Raw genomic sequence first — 21974 nt, 5'->3', positions numbered from 1 at the left:
TATTTCTGGGTTAGCCGAGTCTGTCACCTGAAGCGTATGTAACCCGAGGTACCACTATACTACACACAGGTCAGGTTGTTTGATATCTGAATCTATGGTGTGTATGGCACAACTTCGGTATTAATTCCTTGTGTCTGGATAAGTGGATTTCCGTACAATGAGCATTTGGAGAGACCCCAAAAGGAGGTGGAGGTGGAGCCAATGAAAGGCAGAGCCAACTAATTCTGATTTTGTTCCCATTCTCTTTGCTGCTGAGTTATACAAGGGCAATATTGAGACCTGAAGAAGCAGCAGGTGATGGGCAGGGCCAGCCCTTGGTTTAGATGTAAGAAGGCAGGCAGTGTAAAAAAACACACTGGGGCCTAATTTGAATAGTAGAGTGCCTGGTATCTGGTGGGCAGAGCTTGTGTGTTTTGCTCTAGAATCAGCCCCTCCCTTCAGGGTGTGTTCAGTTAAGAATCTCAGTTGAGAGGAACCAACTGCCTCTTCTTGTTTCTTGCCTCATGATGTTGCTTTAGTTTCTCTCAGTCACTGTTATTTTGTCAGTTTTCTTTATTATTAAAGCTTAGTTTACATTTACGTGAGCCACTTATTTTTCTCAAAGAAAAAGAAACTCTGCTGAAGAATGGTGGAATACAGTGGACGCTCGGGTTGTGAACGTGATCTGTGCGGGATGCACGTTCACAACCCGCAGAGTCATGTCTGCGCTCACATGGGTTGCAATTCGGCGCTTCTGTGCATGCACAAAGCGCGATTTAGTGCTTCCGCGCATGTGCGACCACCAAAACCCGGAAGTAACCCATTCTGGTACTTCCGGGTTTCGGCAGTCTGAAACCCCAAAAAACGCAACCTGAAGCATCTGTAACCCGAGGTATATACTAAACTTGGGCGAGTGAGAGGATATTTCCAGTTTGCCAGGAGGACTGATTTTATTAATCAATCCCCCCCCCCCACAACAGGCAGGTGGGGGCTGGCTGAGGTTGGAGGGGCAGTGCCACATTCAACGAATGAACCAGCTTCTAAATTTTCCCTTGCTGCCCCTCATACTTTTGAGCCACCACCCAGGATGCCTCCATAACAGCAGAAAGACTTGGGAGGCCACATTTGACCCTCAGGTCTGAAGTTCCCTAGCCAAAAACAGCACTAAACTAGATGGACCAATGGTCTGGCTCTATATAAGGCAGCTTCTGGCATTCCCAGAATTTGGGAGCATAATTTGAGCGTTTGGGCTTGCCTCTGCAACCATGTGGGATTGAATGATCCTGTCGCTCCTGGTGCCACAAAACTACACTGCCTTTAGTGAAGCTACAACCTCACTTATTCTAGAAGCTGTCGGTCCATGACAGACAATGCCTCTCTTGTTGGGGTCTTCGGGAAATGACTAGTGCCACTGGATAATGTAGCTAAACTAAACAAAGCAGATGGTGAAATGGAAATGCCTTCCTCACAATGGTTGTAAACACAAGAAATGGAAATATATCAGGCAATGGAATTTGAACGTATGGAAGTAGGCTAGAATTAAGTGACAAGGAAAAAATATGGAATAATATTCCAATATGTGCTCGCAGTGGAGAGATTTTAACATGGACATAGGTGGAAGAATTTAGTATTGCTCAATACGGAGGAATGGTGGTAGGAATTAAGGGAGCTAAAGTAGGGTTGTCATATTTCAAAAAGTGAAAATCTGGATACAAAAGTTGCTAATTTTTTTTTTTTGCAAGATCTATAAAAAGTAGCAGTAGTTTTCGAGCTTTTTAAAGGAAATTCACCCCCAAAAACCATGGGTATTCCCAGACATTTTAACTGATTTCCAGACATATGGCAGCCCTAGGTAAAGTAAATATTAAAGAAAAAACATGGTTGATACCCTCTTGGACTTTCTGTGGGAAAAATAAATGAATGGTTCTGAGAAACTTTGACTTAAATATTGTTTAACAGAAAGTGGAGAAGATCATGGACTGAATGTCTTAAATATTTTTTTCCTTTTAATGTTAACTGATAGATGGAAAATCAGTTTTCTCTGCTGTTGTTTTTCATTGTCTTTTTCATTTCATTTCATTTTGCTCCTCTCTCTCTCTCTCTCTCCTTCTCCTTCTCCTTCTTGTTTCTTTCTTTTTTCTTTTTCATTTCTCTTTGGAGTCCTATGTATGGGACCTTTGTTATGGTCCAGGGATTGTGTACTCATGGGGGTGGTGGATGGTTAATGGAGAGCCTTGGGTGGGAGACAAGGTAATGTGGATCTCTCCGGGTGAGAGGCTGGAAGGAAAAAGGACCCTGGGCAAGAGCTGGGAAGTGAGCTGGGGACTGAGAACCACCTTTTGGAGAAGATTCTGCATTTTACTTGTTATGTTTGCATTTTTTGGTAGCTGTTATTTTATTGTATTGTGAAAAACTTTAATAAAAAATCTTACATACTTAGAAAATGCCTGGTGCCAAGGTGTGATGCAAAAGGAGTGCAAGTACAGTCATACCTTGGTTGTCAAACGCCTTGCGACTCGAATGTTTTGGCTCCTGAACACCGCAAACTCGTAAGTGAATGTTCCAGTTTGCAAACGTTCTTTGGAACACAAACGTCCGACGTGGCTTCCGAGTGCAGGAAGCTCCTGCAGCCAATCGGAAGCAGTGTCTTGGTTGTTGAACATTTTTGGAAGTCGAACAGACTTCTGGAACGGATTCCATTCGACAACCAAGGTACAACTGTAGAACATTCCAAAGTGGAGCAAACCTTGCTGGAAAGAGAAGCTGCAAAGCAGTGCCTGATTCCGATGACACAAACTGCTCTGTTTAGCTGCCCTTGCTATGGGCAATGACTGGAAGGGAATCTGATCCTGGTTTTGATGTTTTGGTTACTAAGACATGATTAAGCCAAAAGCCACAGTAGAGCAACAGCCTTCATTAAAGCCCACCAAAATGTCACAAACTAATGTGCAACCTTTTGAGTCATTTGGGGCTTTTCACCAGCTGAGTGTTATGCAATGGAGGGCAGGGCATCTGATCTGTGTGCAGAAGGTCCCAGGTTTAATCCACAGCATCACTTGGTAGGGGCTAGGAGGTACCTCTGTCTGAAAAACTGGAGAGCTGCTGCCATTTAGTGTAGACAACACAGAGTTAAATGTAGCAATGGTCTGACTCAATATAAGGCAGTTTTTGGCCAGGAAGGGCTGTAGATCACTGGTAGAGCATCTGTTTTGCTCATAGGAGGTCCCAGATTCAATCCCGAGCATCTCTAGGTAGGGCCAGGGCACACGTGCTGTTGGAAAATCTGGAGTTCTCCTGCCAGTCAGTGTTTACAGTACTGAGGTAGATGGACCCAAAGTCTGGCACAGTATAAGGCAGCTTCCTATATTCCTATGTGGGGCTGGATGGGGATGATGAGGGGAGGGGGGATGCAAAGACAGACATTGTGCTGGATGTTGAAGCTATGAGTGTGAATTTTGTCCAAAGACCAGAACATAAAGCCCAGCAAACCAAGTTTGGATGCAAAAGGAAACAGAGTGTTTAAATCAGGGATGGGGAGTCTGTGGCCCTCCAGAAGTTGTTGGACTCAGTGGAGAAATGTGCATACATATACATATACATATACATATACATATACATATACATATACATATACATATACATATGCATATGCATATGCATATGCATGTACATGTACATGTACATGTACATGTACATGTACATGTACATATACATATACATATACATATATTGCATTTTTGTTTAAAAGGAAAATATATTCTGTGAGCTCTGTGACTGCAACGTGGCCTTGTTTTGTTATAATGTGACAAGCCTGTTTGGCAGCTGGTTGCTAGGTAACAGGATTTGGCAGGAGAGGGGAGGCTACCTTAAGACTTAGTGGGTGGGATTAGGGCTAAGAGTAGGCAAATGTCAGTCTGATTGGCTGGAGGTTTCAGTCAGTTGGACAGTTAACGGCTCAGCAACAGATTCAAATCTCCGTTCAGCGATGAAACTTACTAGATGACTGTGCACCAGTTAACAACAACAACAACATCTATCATCATCATCATCATCATCATCATCATCATCATCATCATCATGCCATCCATTTGACTGGGTTGCCCTAGCCGCTCTGGGTGGCTTCCAACAAATTCAAACATCGAAGACAGCAAAACATCAGACACACAAAAACTTCCGTATACAGGACTGCCTTTAGATATCTTATAAAAGTCAGATAGTTGTTTATCTCCTTGACATCTGATGGGAGGGCGTTCCACAGGATGGGCGCGACTAACAATAAGGCCCCCTGTCTGGTTCCCTGTACAGTGTTACCACGGGTTACATATGCTTCAGGTTACATACGCTTCAGGTTACAGACTCCACTAACCCAGAAATAGTGCTTCAGGTTAAGAACTTTGCTTGAGGATGAGAACAGAAATCGTGCTCTGGCGGTGCAGCGGCAGCAGGAGGCCCCATTAGTTAAAGTGGTGCTTCAGGTTAAGAACAGTTTCAGGTTAAGAACGGACCTCTGGAACGAATTAAGTACTTAACCCGAGGTACCACTGTAATTTCATTTCTCAGTGAGGGAACCACTGGAAGACCCTCAGAGGTGGACCTCAGTGTCCAGGCTGAACGATGGGGGTGGAGACACTCCTTCAGGTATACAGGGTCAAGGCAGTTTAGGGGTTTAAATGTCAGTGCCAACACTCTGAATTGTGCTTGGAAATGTACTGGGAGCTAATGTTGATATTTTAGGACCGTTGTAATATGGTTCCAATGGCCGCTCCTAGTCACCAGTCTAGCTGCCGCATTCTGGATTAGTTGTAGTTTCCAAATCACCTTCAAAGGTAGCCCTACATATAGCACATTGCAGTAATCCAAGTGGGAGATAACCATGGGATCTACCACTCTGACAAGATGGTGCGCAGGCATAGGGTCTCAGCCAGTGTACCAGATGGAGCTGTTAGACTGTTGCCCTGGACACAGAATTAATCTGCACATCCATGGACAGCTGTCCTGGTCTTTCAGGGGTACAGTTACTCCATTCAGGACCAGTGAGTTCTGCACACCCACTTGCCCTTTGTCCTCCAGATATAGTACTTCTGTCTTGTCAGGATTCAACCTTAATCTGTTAGCCACCATCCATCAATCCTCCAACCTCCTCCAGACACTCACATAGGACATTCACCATCAACACTTGTTCTAATTTAAATGAGCTGAGTATAATCTGCATACTGGTGAACACACAGCCCAAACCCAGTGGTTTCATATAGATGTTAAAAGTATGGGGGAGTGGACGGAGCCCTGATTTACCTCACAAGTGATCATCCAGGCATCTGAGCATTCACCCACAACACTACTTTCTGGACACGGCCTAGGAAGGAGTAGAACCACTGCATAGCAGTTTCCCCAGCTCCCAGCCCTGCTAGAGGGTTCAGAAGGATACCATGGTCAATGGTATCAAAAACCGCTGAAAGATCTAGCAGAACCAGGAAACAGCTTTCACCCCTCTCTCTAGTTCACTGGAGATCATTGACCAGCACAACCAAGGCAGTTTCAGTCCCATGATGGGGCCTGAATCCTTATTGTAAGGCGTGCCTGGAGTTGTTCCACAACCACCCATTCAATCACCTTGCTGAGGAATGGAAGATTTGAGACAGGGTGATAACTGGCCATAGTGGCCAGGTCCAAAGATGGCTTTTTAAGAAGTGGTTTAATAACCATCTCTTTAAGGGGTTCCAGGAAGACTCCCTCACAGAGAGAAGCATTCACTATCTCAGAGCCCACTGCTCAGCCTTCTCTGGCTCAGGATGGGCAGGGATCGAGAAAACAGGTGGTTGGTTTAACTTGTCTAAGCAGCCTGTCCACATCCTCAGAGATAACAGGTTGGAATTGATCCCTTACAACCTGACTAGACAGAGCACTGGCATTCTCTTTCTCAACCTGCCCTACATAATAGCATTGTTGTCAGGATAAAATATGATCACAGAATTCATCCCCCCCCAGAGACAGCTCTTAGCATTAGGTAAGTTCCTCTGAATTTTAGCGATAAACCCATGTAACTCACCATGAGCTGCTGGGAGGATAGGTAAAGGTAAAGGTACCCCTGCCCGTACGGGCCAGTCTTGTCAGACTCTAGGGTTGTGCGCTCATCTCACTCTAAAGGCTGGGAGCCAGTGCTGTCCGCAGACACTTCCGGGTCACATGGCCAGCGTGACGTCGCTGCTCTGGCGAGCCGGCACCAGCGCAGCACACGGAACGCCATTTACCTTCCCGCTATAAAGTGGTACCTATTATCTACTTGCACTTAAGGGTGCTTTCGAACTGCTAGGTGGGCAGGAGCTGGGACCGAAGACGGGAGCTCACCCCGCCGTGGGGATTCGAACCGCCGACCATACGATCGGCAGGTCCTAGGCGCTGAGGTTTTACCCACAGCGCCACCCGCTGGGAGGATAGCTGGTATACAAATAGAATGAATATTAAGAAGTTACTAAGCCATGTTAAGGTGTGGAATGGGCAGTGACCTGAAGGGGGAAAACAAAGTCATAGTTTCCCCGCTATGAATGTGACCAAACCCCAGGATCATAATCTGATGTCATGAACTACGAGGGAAAAAGAGAACAGGTATTCTTCTGTTTATGAAATGCTCTCCCCTGGGAAGACTGCTAGGTGCCAACTGTGATTATTTTGACCTCAGGCAAAGATGTTTTTGTTTTACAATGATGCAAAAGCATTCTCCTTTCCTGCAATTTCTAGAAACAGGCATTCAGAAGCATACTGCCTTAGACTGTGGAGGCAGAGCACAGCTATCATGTTTAGTAGACAGTGGTAGCATTATTCTTCATGAATTTGTCTAATCCTGTTTTAAAGTCATCCAAGCTGGTGCTCATCACTACCTCTTGTGGGAATGAGTTCCATAGTTTAACTATGTGCTGTGTGTAGAAGTACTTTCTTTTCTCTGTCCTGAATCTTCCAACATTCAGCTTCATTGCACGTCCACGAGTTCTAGTGTTACGAGAGAAGGAGAGGAACCTTCCTGTCCACTTTCTCCACACTGTGTATAATTTCACACACTTCTGCCATGTCACCCCTTACCTTTTCTCTAAACTAAAAAGCCCCAAATGCTGCAACCTTTCCTCAAAGGGGAGTCACCTCATTCCGTTGATCATTTCAGCCACCGTTTTCTAGAACCATTTCCAACTCTACAATATTAGTTTTGAAGTGAGGAGATCAGAACTGTAGTCATACCTGGAATGGGAGTTCTGTTGCATAATGTTTGATGTATTATGGTATTTTAATATTTTGTTGGAAGCCTCCCAGAGTGGCTGGGGAAGCCCAGCCAGATGGGCGGGGTATAAATATTATTATTATTATTATTATTATTATTATTATTATTATTATTATTATTAAAAATCCAAAAGACATGCCTTCTCTTTTGGAGTGAACGTTTTACCACACCCTCAATTGCTATTTTGATTAAGCCACCAGGGACTAATTGATTCATGTTCGTGGGGGAGGGAATATTTCTAGCTCCAGATCACTAACTGGCTATCCCTGTCTGTCAGTAACATAATGTCACAATTTCATTTTTGTGAGCAAGTTAATACAGTGGTACTTCGGGTTAAGTACTTAATTCGTTCTGGAGGTCCGTTCTTAACCTGAAGCTGTTCTTAACCTGAGGTACCACTTTAGCTAATGGGGCCTCCCGCCGCACCGCTGGAGCATGATTTTTGTTCTTATCCTGAAGCAAAGTTCTTAACCTGAGGTACTATTTCTGGGTTAGCAGAGTCTATAACCTGAAGTGTATGTAACCTGAATCGTATGTAACCCGAGGTACCACTGTATGCCCTGTTCATCTACTTTATGTATGAGACCTACTGTGGTGTACAGTGGTACCTCGGGTTACATATGCTTCAGGTTACATACGCTTCAGGTTACAGACTCTGCTAAACCAGAAATAGTGCTTCAGGTTAAGAACTTTGCTTCAGGATGAGAACAGAAATAGTGCTCCGGCAGCGCGGCAGCAGCAGGAGGCCCCATTAGCTAAAGTGGTGCTTCAGGTTAAGAAGAGTTTCAGGTTAAGAACGGACCTCCGGAACGAATTAAGTACTTAACCCGAGGTACCACTGTAGTGTTTAGAGTGTCAGACTAGGACTTGGGAGACGTGGGTTTGTATCCCCACTTGGCCATGAAGCTTGCTGGGTGGCCTTGGGCCAGTCGCTGCATCTCAGCCTCACCTGCTTCACATGGTTGTTGCGGGGATTAAATGTATGCCTCCCTGAAGAAAAAGTAATAATATAAATGCAATGAACAAGTACATTCCCTCCCAATGCAATATTTAATGCCACCACTAGATGACACTGTGTGACTATAAGAGAGCAGAGTTTGTTTATTTTTTATGTTTTTTTGCATTGTTTTATTATCAACACCTGGTTATCTTGAAAGTTAATGGCTGGGGAAAGTTTTAAAGAAAGGAGAATACATTTTGGCATTATCCCGGTTGCAAGTTTGATTGCTATCTAGGTAACTGGGAAATGTGCACCACGTTCTTGGAAAATTAATATGGACGCCTGCTTAGCAAAGATGTTGCACAGAAAGTGATGTATGAGTACACATCTCCCCCTCCTTAAAAAAATAAATAAATTAAATGGCATGAAGGAGAGTCTCGCCAAGGAGGAGATCTTCCTAAAGGCAGCTCAAAAAAAAAATTGGCACCCATGTCTTCATTAATTTTATGTCAATGTCGCAATGTTGCAGTGAGCAGCAAGGGCCCGCAGCTAAGGCAGCAATAAGCGCTATTTTTCACAGATGCAAACGCATAAAGATGTCAGCTCAAACTGTTTACTAATTAACACTTAAAAAGATACAAATTAGATATGCGTGGGTAAGAGCAATTATAATCAAGACGAATTTCTCCAGTCATTTGGGATTGGGGTGTGAGGGTTGGGGGGGGGGGAGAGAAATAACCAAAACTCCCAAGCTGAATCGCTGGAACCAACATTTAAAAAACAAATGAACAACCAAACCTGAATTCCTGCCAGTTAGCAAGTGTGTTCGTTTAAAGACCATTACATGTGACTGTGCTCAGGAGGGGAGGCCTGCTGAGAAGGAGTGGGGGCATGGGGCGTGAGGGAGGGAGGCAGCAACTTGGGAGGATATGAATAAAATTAAGTCCTTTGAAATGCAGTTGAAGAGGCTTTGTGAAATTAAGCCATAAAAGCCAACAACACTTCCCTTGTCGAATCTTGAGAGACTGATTTATCTTAAAATGTATGCACTTGTGGCATCATGTTACTGTCAAACAGGGATAGCCAATTAGTGATCCTGGGGCTAGAAATCAGCACTTTGTAAGCTGCCTTACACAGTCAGACTCCAGTGGTCCATTTAGCTGAACGTTTCCTATACCTGGGATGGGAAACCTCAAGCATAAGAATGGCCAAGGCCCCCTCAAGTCCAGCATACTGTTCTTACAGTGGCCAACCAAGATGCCCATGGAAAAGCTGCGGACTCTCCCCTCCTGCTGTTTCCGGCAACTGATATTCAGAAGCATTAAAGCCTCTGAGGGGGCAGAGTATGGCCATCAAAGCTAGTAGCCAATGGCAGCCTTATCCTGTAGGAATTTGTCTAATCTTTGAAAGCCATCCAGTTAGAGTATTATGAGAGAAACTTTTTCTATCCCCTTTTCCATACCCACCCCCCACATGCCTGGGTGTTGGGGGACAATTGCGGCCCTCTAGGCCTCATTATCTGGTCCTCAGAACTCTTCCCAGGCCATGCCCCTCAATAGCCCTGCACTGCAATCTTATTGAGTGTGTTAGTCTGGCTGGAATGTGTCTTTGAACGGTGATACTGCCTCTTTCTTCCCTGGATGGAGAAATGTGAATGCAGAACCCCTCTTATAAATGTTGCCTCACCCAGTTTTGCCTCTAAATAATAATAGTAATAGTAATCGTAATCGTAATAACAACCTCAGAAGCTGGAGGAGAGGCTGAGTTAGATTTCTGCAAATTTTAAAGCCAAGATTTCATCCCACCCTGTATGGGTTCTCCCAGTCTCAAAATATAAATATATCCCCACCAGAGCAGCTGACAAAGGCGAAAGCCAAAATGTTTTGCAGCAGAAATAAAATCTGTTTGTTAATCACCATGTTGTATATATTATTTTAGTGATTAACTGAATCCCAACAGGGAACCACAGCAAGCTTGTGTTAAGTGCTGGTCTGAAGCTTTATCTATATGTACAAAATAAATTGTGCAACGTGGGGAAAGTTATGCATATTTGCATCAAAATACAGACACTGCAGAATGCTGCAGATTTTGGGTTATGGTGGTGCAGAATTTCACCCACAGATTTGTAAAGCGAATAAATCATATCCAGGCTCTGAAAAGAACTCAGGTGGTGAATCAAGGAAAGACAAAATTCCAGAAGGGACTTACCTCCTTCTCGATTTCTGCCAAGGATTTAATAGTGATGCCCAGGAGATCAACTGGCTGCATCTATAAGGAAATGCAAAATAACAATAGCAATAGCAATAACAACAACAAGAACAATCAGTTTATAAAAATGATAATTCCAGCAAATGGCATGTTCCAGCTTCCTAGCAAGTGCAGGGATTAGTTAAGAGGCTCACAAAAGTCCAGTGGGTCACAGGATCCCAATACATCGTGGGTATCTCCCCTGAAAAAAACAAGTGGACAATCCATTTAAAATTAAGCTTAAAATCAGGACACTATCAGTGACCAGAAGAGTAACCACTGGGTTGGAACTTCTTTCCACTTCACCCTCAATGAGAGCTGTGTAGAACTTAGCTTGTCTCAGTTATCAGTACACTTATCTGCCAAAGCAGATACCTGATTATCACAATGGAGGTCACTGCTCCTCTGCACTCCATTAAAAAGTACTGAGAGCAGCCCCATACCAATTATAATCAATGTGGTTGGCTCAATGGATGAACAGGTGGCCTCTCTGATTCTTCACAGGCTGGCATTCTCCCCCATCCCAAAAATTGTGCGTTTTTTTCCTAATAGCTAAAGGAAGCAAGACAATTATGTCTCACATGTGTGGCTTTTAAGAAAAGTTTTGAATCTGAGATGACTGGGAGGGAAGACTCAGAAAATACCATCTAGCAGAATGGAAAAAAGCTGGATACTAGCACAGCTAGAAATTATTCTGGAATGTATGAACTTGGAGAACTGTTATAAAGGTGTTATAATGAAATTCAGTTAGAGGGGATTCGAGGAAGTCAGTTATCAATTAGGTATTTGAGGAAATAACTTTTCTCTGTGTTTAATTTTGTTGTATTGTGGTGTGTTTTTCTTTGTTGTGTGTTTTGTTGAGTCTTTTTGAGATAAATGTGGAAAAACAATTAAAGAAAATAGGGGGGGGAAACAGAATGTATGCCCTAAATGTTTTGAATAACTGAATAATTATTTTGAATAATTGACAGACGGAGAATCGCAAGACAGTCTTTTCCCTTTTCCTTTCCTTCTTATCTTGCTTTTTCTATGATTTTTAATTCTAGATAGCTCAATGTTAATTCTATTTACATGTATGTTTTGTTCTTTGTATTTGGGGTGGATATGGATGTACACAAGAGGGTGCTGGACAGAGCATAAAGAAACCTGCGTGAGAGGCAGGCCAGAGAGGTTTCCTCAGGGCGTGAGACTGAGGGAAAAGGGGGAGGCTCCCAGGTGACAGCTGCAAGGGTTCACTCTTCTGTGTGTCAAATAAGAATCAAGGTATAATTGTGACAGAGAGCAGTCCCTGATGTTCGTGCTGCAGAAATGAGAACTGGAGCTCTCAGTTGGGCTGGATTACCCAGGGTCTTGCTCTTAAGATTTGAAAAGACTGTGTGGCTTAGCGGTTTTAAGTGTCTCAGCAGTTATAGGGTTGGGGAGACAGCCAGTTCCAAATCCTCTGCCAGGAAGCTTATTGGGTGATTCTTAGCTAATCAGCACTCTGTAGCTACCTTTTAGGGTTGTTGGGGAAATACTATGTGATGTGTGTTTGTGTGCAGGTTGGGAGAGGAAACATGTATTCTGCCTGAAATTTCTTAGAAAGTTGCCAAGATAGAAGTGCAATAAAATAAATAAATGAAAAGTGGCTCCTTTGAATTCAGTAACAGGCAGGGAGGGGTTTTTTGGGAGGGGAAGGGGAGGAAGAACTAGATTTGGATTTGCCTGTTGCAATGGCCCATGTGATGGGGAGGAGAAGGGCACTCCACTACCTCAGCCCCACTTGCCATTCTTGGGGCAGTGAAAGGGGTGGTCTCAGGCCAGCTTCTTTGCTTTGCAAACTGGACATGTATGAGCTAGAGTGGTGCTGTTAAGTTGGGCTTCAGGGCCCAACTCAGCAATAAGAATAAGGTGTGCTGAGTGCGCTAGGCAGCAAGGCTGGCTAAACCCATCTCAGTCTCTCAAGTAATACACATTACCATCCAAAGCAAGGGAGCATAAACTTGGGCCCAGGGGCCAAATGCCGTCCTCCAGGCCTCTCTATCTGGCCCTTGGAATTCTCATGAGGCCACACCCCTTCTCCTCAGACACACCCCTCATTGGCCCTGCTTTGCACCCTCCTTGAGTGATTTTGCCTGGCTGGAATGTGTCCTTGAACTCTGATGGTGCCTCTTGCTTGCCAGGATGGAGGACAGCGAGGGGTGTGTTAATTTACGGAGCCTACTGTACAAAGGTAAAACCTACATTTGTTGTTCTGCCTGCTATTGCCTTTCACCCTGCCCACTACTGTCATGTGGATCCTGGGACATTGCCCAGAAGGGAGTGCAGCTCTTGATCTAGGGGGGAAAAAATCCCATTTCTGGCCTAATACGCTAACTGCCCAAGAGGAGCTTTTACGGTATGAACAGACATTTGGGCACTGGCTGTGTTCTCCAGGCAGAGGGGGAAGAAGAAGCAGGGAAGATGGACGAGGTTATTCTTAAGGCTGCGTTGCCGCTGCCCGGACTCCAGCCGAGGTCCATCTGCTGCCTCATTAGGACGTAATGACCTCTCAACTTCTGAGAGAGGAATTGGTAAACAGGACCAGCGAGGCTGTCCTTCTCTGCGGCAGCTGGGAGCCAGCCAACGTCGTCACGGCAACCAAGAGGAGTTGGGTCAGCTCAAGTTACTTTGCGCTCCATGTGCGGAATAGCTCACATTTTTCAAGGTCTAAGCAGCTCCCAGAAATAGGGAGTCGGGGCGGCGGGTGCAAGGTTCGGTTTCATTTGGCTGGAGACAGCACAGGCACAGGGGAAAGAGGCCATTTGATTCACTTGGGGTTGTGCCCAACTAAATTCTACTTGGAGTAGACCCATTGAAATGAATGAACATGGTCATTCCCCAATAGGACTCGATGGCCCTTGTGGTCTCTTCCAACTCTATGATTCAATAAATCTATCAATAGATACAGACCTAACTTCTGGCCATCACTACATCTGGGCCATCCAGGCAAGGAAAACTAATACTGTTCCTCTGTATGTGTATTTCTTGTGTGCTAGGAGCTGTCCTATTTTCCTGTTCTGGATGTTGTCACCAGTTCTGCTTTTGGAATGGGTGCATGTTAAAAGTGGTTCAGGAGGAAGGTTGCTGTTTATATCAATGGCAAGATAGCCAGGACTGCCATCAACTGTAACTTTTAAAAACTTGTGGTTGAGCTTGCTTTTTTCCTTCTGCTTCTTCCTCCTTTTTCCTCACATGCCATGTCTTTTGAACCTGAGGCCAGGGACTGTCTCAGAACTGAGACTGCCACACTGAGAGCCTTTCTTTGGCCAGAGGCCTGAGTACCAATGCTGAAAATAAACAGAGAAGGAGCAGAGAGAAGGAAGGATGGCCAGAGCGATTAGAAAATATACACTTATGTACATGGATAAAATAACTTACCCCTTCGGAAGCGCAGGCAAACTTCTCCGAGATCATAAAAGGCACTCCTTCCATCGCTACAAGCACAAAGAAAGCAGCATTAGCCATCACTCAATGCTGATGTGATTCACAGCACTATTTTTCAGCCAAGTCCCCAAAATCTACATCTCTCTCACACTGTACTCACGTGTCAGTCTGTTCCATCTCCCTGACATTCCCCGTTAATTTCCACATTACATTTCAGCTTTCACACGACTTAAAAGCCAGGTCCAGAAAACTAATGAGAGTATACTGTGTTATTTGATTCCAGAAAACAAATCTTGATTTGATTTGCAGCCCCCTTAACCTGCAAAATTGGGGGAGCACAATGAAAAAACTGTGTGTGGAGGGGATATACTAGCATTCAGCTATTTCCTGCTATTTTCATGGAGGGATCATGGGGTAACAGAAGCACGTATGTGTGGAAAGGGGTGGGGAAGTAGTGACATTGTTCAATTACACTCTTTGTGTCACTCCACACCCACTGGTGGGAGTGAAATTTAGTGTGGAATGCTGATATACGGCCTAGGACCCTCGTACCTATGGGACTGCCTCTCCTGGTATGTCGCATGGAGGACCTTACGGTCTTCAAACAAAAACATCTTGGAGGTCCTGGGCCACAGGGAGGTTAGGCTGGCCTCAACCAGAGCCAGGGCTTTTTCGGCTGTGGCCCCGATCTGGTGGAACGCTCTGTCACAAGAGACTAGGGCCCTGCGGGACTTGACATCTTTCTGCAGGGCCTGCAAGACAGGGCTGTTCCACCAGGCCTTTGGCCAAGGCACAGCCTGACCGCCTCCTTTGGTAATCCTCACAGAACTCTAGCCCAATGGTTGCCATTAATTTGATTTTGAATTGATTTTAAAATGATTTGATTTTAGAATGTTGTGTTACTTTAATTGTTGTTAGCCACTCTGAGCCTGGCTTCGGCAGGGGAGGGCAGGATATAATAATAATAATAATAATAATAATAATAATAATAATAATAATAATAATAGTGGTGCCTCGCAAGACGAAAAGAATCCGTTCCGCGAGTCTCTTCGTCTTGCGGTTTTTTCCTCTTGCGAAGCAACCCTATTAGCGGCTTAGCGGCTTAGCGCTATTAGCGGCTTAGCGGCTAAGAAAAAGGGGGGGGGAGTGAAAAAACTCGCAAGACGTTTTCGTCTTGCGAAGCAAGCCCATAGGGAAATTCGTCTTGCGAAGCGCCTCGAAAAACGGAAAACCCTTTCGTCTAGCGGGTTTTTCGTCTTGCGAGGCATTCGTCTTGCGGGTCAAAAAGCCGCAGTTCTGTAGCACAGCAGGTGCTGTAGGGTGAAAGAAACATTAAAAAAACAGGACAGAAGCACTTGCATTACAATCAGAAAAACTAATGCCTTGAGATCTAAGAGTATAGGGCAGTATACAATTTTAAAAAATCACCGCCACCACCCCATGTCAGAATGCAGCCCCTACTCACAGCACAACCATTATACTCAAGCTGGTCTTGTCTACATAAGTTTTTGAAATGCCCTCCAAATGATGACACTTTGGGAAAACGTCTCTCCCTCCCCATCTCTCAGCCTCATTTTGCCTGGGCTTGGGTTAGAGATGAGGGAGAAATTCAATTCAGTTTGCATTTAAGTTCAGTTTGCCTCCCTAATTTGTGCTGTCTCAAGCCATGAATCAAGGGAAACACATCTATCCTTCGAAATTCACACTTCCCCCACCAAATAATGCAAATCAGGAAAAGGGTGTATAAAAACTGATAGATTGGTGAAAATCACATACAAAACTGCAGTGCTTTAGATAAAACAGTTTTGCACGACTGTGTGAAAAAAGCATACACATTATGAGAAATTCATGTTAAAATGCTGATGAACTTTCATGAGGACTTTTTTTAAAAAAGCACATTTATTTTATGTATATGGAATGCATAGCAGAGTACATATGGGTTTCTGCTCCATTTTCCATCCTTGTATTGAACGCATTAACTTCGGAAGGTGGCTGTTTCATGCACCTTCCAATTAAACCCCAGGACTTACTTCAACCCACTTCTACGACTCATAAGGAACAGCAAGGAGCTACAAACAGCAGAAGCTACTGGATCTGTGTGCAGCTCCCTCATGTGGTGAACTACTGAATGGCAGCTTCTCAGTGGAGGTACATTTCATGAGCTGGATTGCAGCCACCCACCTGAGCTGGTCACTGGATCCTTGTAAGCAGGAAGGGAGTACATAGGACTTCCCGTTTAAGCAGGGACTAGCTTGAGCAAGAGGCCTTCTGAATTCTGGTGTGTTCCTGTCATTCTTAAATTCTGATTTCTCACTGTCACTGCCTTGCACCTGCCATGCCTCTCTCTTATTTTTGCTTTCTTGATATACTATACTGAATTTTTCATTAAATTTTCAGGCAGAAACCATAATATGAGCTCAGGTACTTCTTCAGACTGGAGCTAGGACATAGAGAACAACTATCAGTCAGTGTGTAGACAATACTGAGCACAGAACAATGGCCTGGCACAACAGAAGGCTGCTTCCTATGTTTGTTTATTTAATTGCATTGGGCTTGCCGATCAGAAGGTCGGCAGTTCGAGTCCCCGTGGCAGGGTGAGCTCCCGTTGCTCAGTCCCTGCTCCTGCCAACCTAGCAGGTCAAAAGAACGTCAAAGTGCAAGTAGATAAATAGGTACCGCTCCGGTGGGAAGGTAAACGGCGTTTCCATGTGCTGCTCTGGTTCTCTAGAAGCTGCTTAGTCATGCTGGCCACATGACCTGGAAGCTGTACACCGGCTCCCTCGGCCAATAAGGTGAGATGAGTTCGCAACCCCAGAGTTGTCCGCGACTGGACCTAATGGTCAGGGGTCCCCTTTACCTTTACAGCCCACCTTACTCTCCAAAGAGCTCAGAGTGGTGCATGAGTCCCCCCCACCCCACATTTAATGCCCACAACAACCATGTGAGGTAGGTTAGGATGAGTGGCAGAGACTAGGTCACCCGGTGAGCTTCATGGAAGAGTGAGAATTTGAACTCTTGTCTCCCACATCCTAGTTCAACCCTCTAACCACTACACCACACTAGCTCCCCAAACCTACTCTTTAAATTGAGAAGCTTTGGAGAAGACAGGAAGCACCCAAATATTTATAAAAATCTAGATTCAGGTTCAGAGCCCATCTGCTATGGGGCTCATGGGGAGATTTTGCACAGGATTGTTGTGAGGATTAACTGGAGAGTGTCCTGAGCTCCTTCAAGGAAGGAGAAAGGCTATGAAAGACACCAATGCCACGTGTGGAGAAACCCACAGCAGATGAAAAGTGGGGGAAAAATATGCCAAAACGACTCAGCGCTACAATGTGGATTTGCCCAAGCAGATGAGCTTCCACAGAGCTGTAATTAAGGAAACCTGTAATTAAGCAGATGCCCTTTATCAGAACGATTGTGCTTTTTTAAAAAAATAAGAATGTCAAGACGCACAATGAGATCTGTTATTAATGCTGCTGTGTCAAAGAGAAGTGAGCACGGAGTCGCAAGAATCAGTCTTGTCAAGGTCTGTCATCAAGAGATTATTTGTGAAGTCTATGTTTTGGAAAGTATCAAGGTGGGTGGATGGGAAAAAGAGAGACCGGCGAGATGGACATGTTCAATGGCTGCTCCTTAGGGAGAGAGCACTGGCAAACTATTGCCATGACCCATTTACCACAGTCAGTGTGGGAAGCTCACTTTCCAATAAATATCTTCTGCTACTTGCCCCCTATTTCTTGCTAGGGATCTCAAACTAGAGACTACAGATTCAAATGTACTTTTTGAGAAGGGCTGTAGCTCCATGGTAGAGCATCTGTGTGACACACAGAAGGTCTCAGGTTCAATTTCTAGTATCTCCTGGTATGGATGGACCTTCTCTGAATGCCTGGAGAGCGACAGCCAGTCAGTGTAAACCAGGCATGGCCAAACTTGGCCCTCCAGCTGTTTTGGGACTACAACTCCCATCATCCCTAGCTAACAGGAGCAGTGGTGAGGGATGATGGGAACTGTAGTCCCAAAACAGCTGGAGGGCCAAGTTTGGCCATGCCTGGTGTAAACAATACTGAGCTAGATATATCAATGGTTTGACTCAGAGAAGGCAATGTTGAAATGTTCTCATGTTCTTCTTTCCTTGTCAGCCCATGCTGGAGGAGGAAGCTGCTAACTTGCTTTCTGGTGCCCCCTGTTGCTGAAGGTCAAAAGGTGGCATTACATTTATCAGCACAATAGGGGACAGATGAGATGAGGGGCCAGCAGGGTTCCAACTGGCCCTATGAAGCTGCTGGACTTGGCCTTACTCTTGGTTCTGATTTGTTTCTGCTTCCTGATTTGCCATTCAGCCCTGACTTGCTCTTAGGCTCCTGGCTTACCATGGACCAGCTTTGACATGTTAAAAACCTGTGACATCATAATGTATTAGCTAAGGTCTTATTTGCAGTGTTCTATTTCTGCATTGTTTTGTTAAGAGGGCTGACACTTTGGCGAAGATGGGCTGTGAATACAATTGTATCTGAAAGCGCATTGTCACACTTTCTCCAGGCACTGGCGCATTATGTACTCTAATGCGCTTGCTCTTCTTCTGTGTGCATCATATCCCTCTGCTTCAACCTCAAATTGTCAAACCGGCAATTCATCTCCCTCCAGAATAGCTATATTTTTAGCAAAGGCTACCAACAATATCCCAAATTTAAACACGCTGATGAATTCCCATTGGTCACATTGGCTAAATATACTGAGTTGCAGGAGAAAAGAGAGTTTCAGCTGAAACAGAACAACATTTCCATGAATAATAAGCACTTGTTCTCTCAAAAGGAAAAAAACAAACAATGGGATCAGAAACAGGAGAAATTCTAACTACTAATTGCTGTTATTATCTCCTATGTATATACATATCTGCAGCATTTCACGGTGATTATGAAAACGCGTGCAATTGTTCCTTTTGACTCATTCAAAGATCAGATGGTTTCTTCAAATCAATGTTAATAAAGAACTTTATGGAACAAAGAATGTGACAAGCTCAAGAAAAATTATCTAAAAGCGGGTGAGGGGGGAAAGGTATGCCAAATATAGCTGTCAGGAGCTGTGGGGCTAGAGTAAGGATTGCTGAATTTTTGCTTATGGAAGTTTTAATGGGGTTGAAAACTTACCTAATAACACCAGTTCATGCACCTGTTTTGCATTTTTTTCCTGTTGCCTCCCCACTTTCATTTACAATACACACACAATGTGTGTGTGTGTGTGTGTGTGTGTGTGTGTGTGTGTGTGTCTATCTCATGTCTTGATGAGGAAATTCCAGCCAACCAGGGATCACGTGGATAATGTACTAAGATTACAAAATCAAGCTGCTAATTCAATTTTCAAAACCAGAATAAGGGTTCTCAAACAAAAACCTATTTCCCCCTCCACAGTGCAGCATAGCTAACCGGAATTGGCTAGGTGATGTCACAAAGCCAAATCAGAGTGAGTGCAATGCCTCCTCTCTTCACCCTAAAGAGGTATTCTCATCTCCATTTTGCAACCTTTCCAAATGAAAAATTACCAAAGCAGATGAGAAAGAAGGGGACATTTCCCCTAAGCCTTCGGTAGAACCAGGAACTGTTGGATCACTGATAAGCTGTCCCTCAGAGTGAGCCACTTTGAGCTGCAGGTGTGAGAGCTGCCAGGATGACAAAGTCTCCAGAGTGGCTCCAGTCACCCTAACAGCCCACTAGTCTCTCCTCACCCAACTAAGAAAAGTACCTGGCTCAGCACTGGCCTTTTCTTGCCAGGGTGCTACTTCCCCTAGTTCTTGTTCCTTCACCTGTTGGATGCCCTCCTCAAACCCCCCAAGTCCTAGGAAGTCAGGCTTCATGCTCCACCAACCCAGTAACAGCAAGGTACAATCCAGCAGAAGTTAAGACACCTATCATCTCCGGTGAACATATGGCAATGAGAACAAATTTTATACAACTGAGGGAAGTGATAACACTTTCCCCAGACTTAATACGTGCAATAGGGGCTACGTATTTTAAAAGAAAGTACTGCCTGCATAAACACTCCCACGTCTTCGATGGCGTAGAAAATGCTGTGTATATTTGGACTATGAACAGACCCTCCCTGCTGCCACCTCAACTTTGTTGAAAATAAAGGAGCCTAATCTTCTAGAAACATAGGAAGCTATCTTATACTGAGTCAGACCACTTGGTCCATTCAGCTCAGTACTTCCTACAGCGACTGGCAGCAGCTGTCCATGATTTCAGCACTACCTGCAGATGCCAGGGATTGAAGAGCAACAGCCCCTTCTGTGCCCCCTTTTCTGCAGAGCCGGAGCATGGTTTGAGGCAAATGTAAATACCTCATTCTTTTTTGAGTGGTTCAGCAGTCAGCCTCACAGATAAGGCCGAAAAGAGCCCGCTCCATGTCATTATTTATGCAAATAATTAATTACGCCTGTTTCCGTCAAGCGGTTTGTCACGACACATTAATGACTTGATAGACTCCCATGAACTAGAGAACACTGGGGGGGAAAAACAGCCCTGCGCGCCTTCGTCGTCATTTAATTTAAAAATGATCCTGTGTGAAATTATCTCGTCATGAGTGATGGAAGCATAAAGATCAGACTCAGCAAAGCTGCTTTTGGATCATTGCTTTATTAATGGGGACATAAGGGAAGTGAAAAATGCTGGCATTGTCAGACTTAGGCTCTCCTGAAGAAGCATGTTGGACATTTGGTATGCTGCAGGATGCACCAGCACAGCACGGGACGATGGAAAAGCCAAGGGAAGCCAGAGACCCAATGCATCGAGTGGGCATTCTGCTTTTCTTGTCTACACCTTAATATCTACTTTGTGGTACTGTTGCTGCAATTAACATAGCTACTGTTCAGCACAACTGTTCAACTGTGGTTGCTTTTGGAGTCGGCCTAAAACCACAAATTAGCACATAATGCTGCTGTCAGACAATCCAGCACCTGAGGCCCAGAACATACAACTCCAATCAACCCTTCTCAACTTGAGGGCCACATTCCCTTGTGGCAACATTCCCTTGTGGCCATATTCCAATGCTGAGCCACTCCAGAGGCAAAAGTGGGCACAACAAAGAATGTAAATTTTACTTTTGTACAGTAGGGGAGCTTTTCTCTACCCTCCAAGAGGCACTATCAGACTTCACCAGCACATTCCAGCTATGTGGTGTGGAGGGCCAGTGAAGAGTGCAGCCTGTGGAGAGTTCTGAGGTCCAGAGGGCCACATGTGGCCCCTGTCTGAGGTTACCCAGTCCAGGCTTATTTGTTTTTGGGCTTGACTTAAAATACTGAAAAGAGTCATTCATAGCCCTAAGTGGCTTCCTTTGAGATAAGCCTCAGAGGCCCTGTTTTGTGGTCTATCTATAACATGAGAATCAGGCAGACTTGATGGAGGCTGAGTTCCCCTGCCTTGTTTTATGCTTTATTGCAAAGTTTTATTACTTAAGTTACAGAGACACCATGTCTCTCAGTACCTACTGCTGAGGAGCATAAACATGGAGAAGCTTTTTACCTTCAGGACTTGTCTGAGGGCTTCCAGAGATACATGATTAGCTACCATTAGCAGCAGGAAGCCCAACTCTTCGTATGATCTAGCAGTGAGCTTCTTACATCCTTCTAACTGCTTCTAATAGAAAACTCAGTTGCTGAGTGCAAAGGATTGCAAACAGAATGAAACCACTTAGGCTATGGACACACCATACATTTAAAGCATCCAGCCCCTCAAGAAACCTGGGAACTGTCCCTTATTAAACATGGAGATTGGGAATTGTAGATGTGTATAGGCAAACTACTGTTCTCAGGATTCTTAGGGTCTATGTGCTTTAAATGAATAGTGTTTATGGAACCTCAGAAACAAGGAGGTATCAGAATGATCAGGGGAACTCCACGTTTGATAGAAGTACAAAAAAAGAGAAACATTTAAGGATTCGTCCCACACCCACAAGCCCCTTAACGATGCAACTGCTTTTAGATGTTTTTAATTGAAATTGTTTATGGAACGATTTTCCTTTGCCTCTGTTTGCCTCTCTAGGCTCCTTATGAAGGAAGGGTGAGATATAAAACAAACAAATAATAGTAATAATAGTTAGTCTGCTGTTCTATTACGCTGCATTTAATTTTTTCCGGCAAGC

General features: G+C 44.5%; 1 protein-coding gene across 4 annotated transcripts in view; it reads right to left on the bottom strand.

Annotated features, from left to right (window-relative positions):
• MVB12B (multivesicular body subunit 12B) overlaps positions 1 to 21974 on the bottom strand; it is a 97418-nt gene that overhangs the window by 7915 nt on the left and 67529 nt on the right. For all 4 annotated transcript variants that reach the window (XM_081847754.1, XM_081847756.1, XM_081847753.1 and 1 more), the window contains exons 8-9: positions 13833 to 13888; positions 10395 to 10454 (exon numbers count right to left, since the gene is read on the bottom strand). In XM_081847754.1, the coding sequence (XP_081703880.1) occupies positions 10395 to 10454; positions 13833 to 13888 (116 nt within the window). The remainder of the gene's footprint in view (positions 1 to 10394; positions 10455 to 13832; positions 13889 to 21974) is intronic.

This window comes from Podarcis erhardii (assembly GCF_964252035.2).
Source record: "Podarcis erhardii genome assembly, chromosome: Z".
Classification (NCBI taxonomy): Eukaryota; Metazoa; Chordata; class Lepidosauria; order Squamata; family Lacertidae; genus Podarcis; species Podarcis erhardii.
The sequence above is the reverse complement of the archived record's forward strand: the minus strand, read 5'-3'. Positions and strand labels throughout refer to the sequence as shown.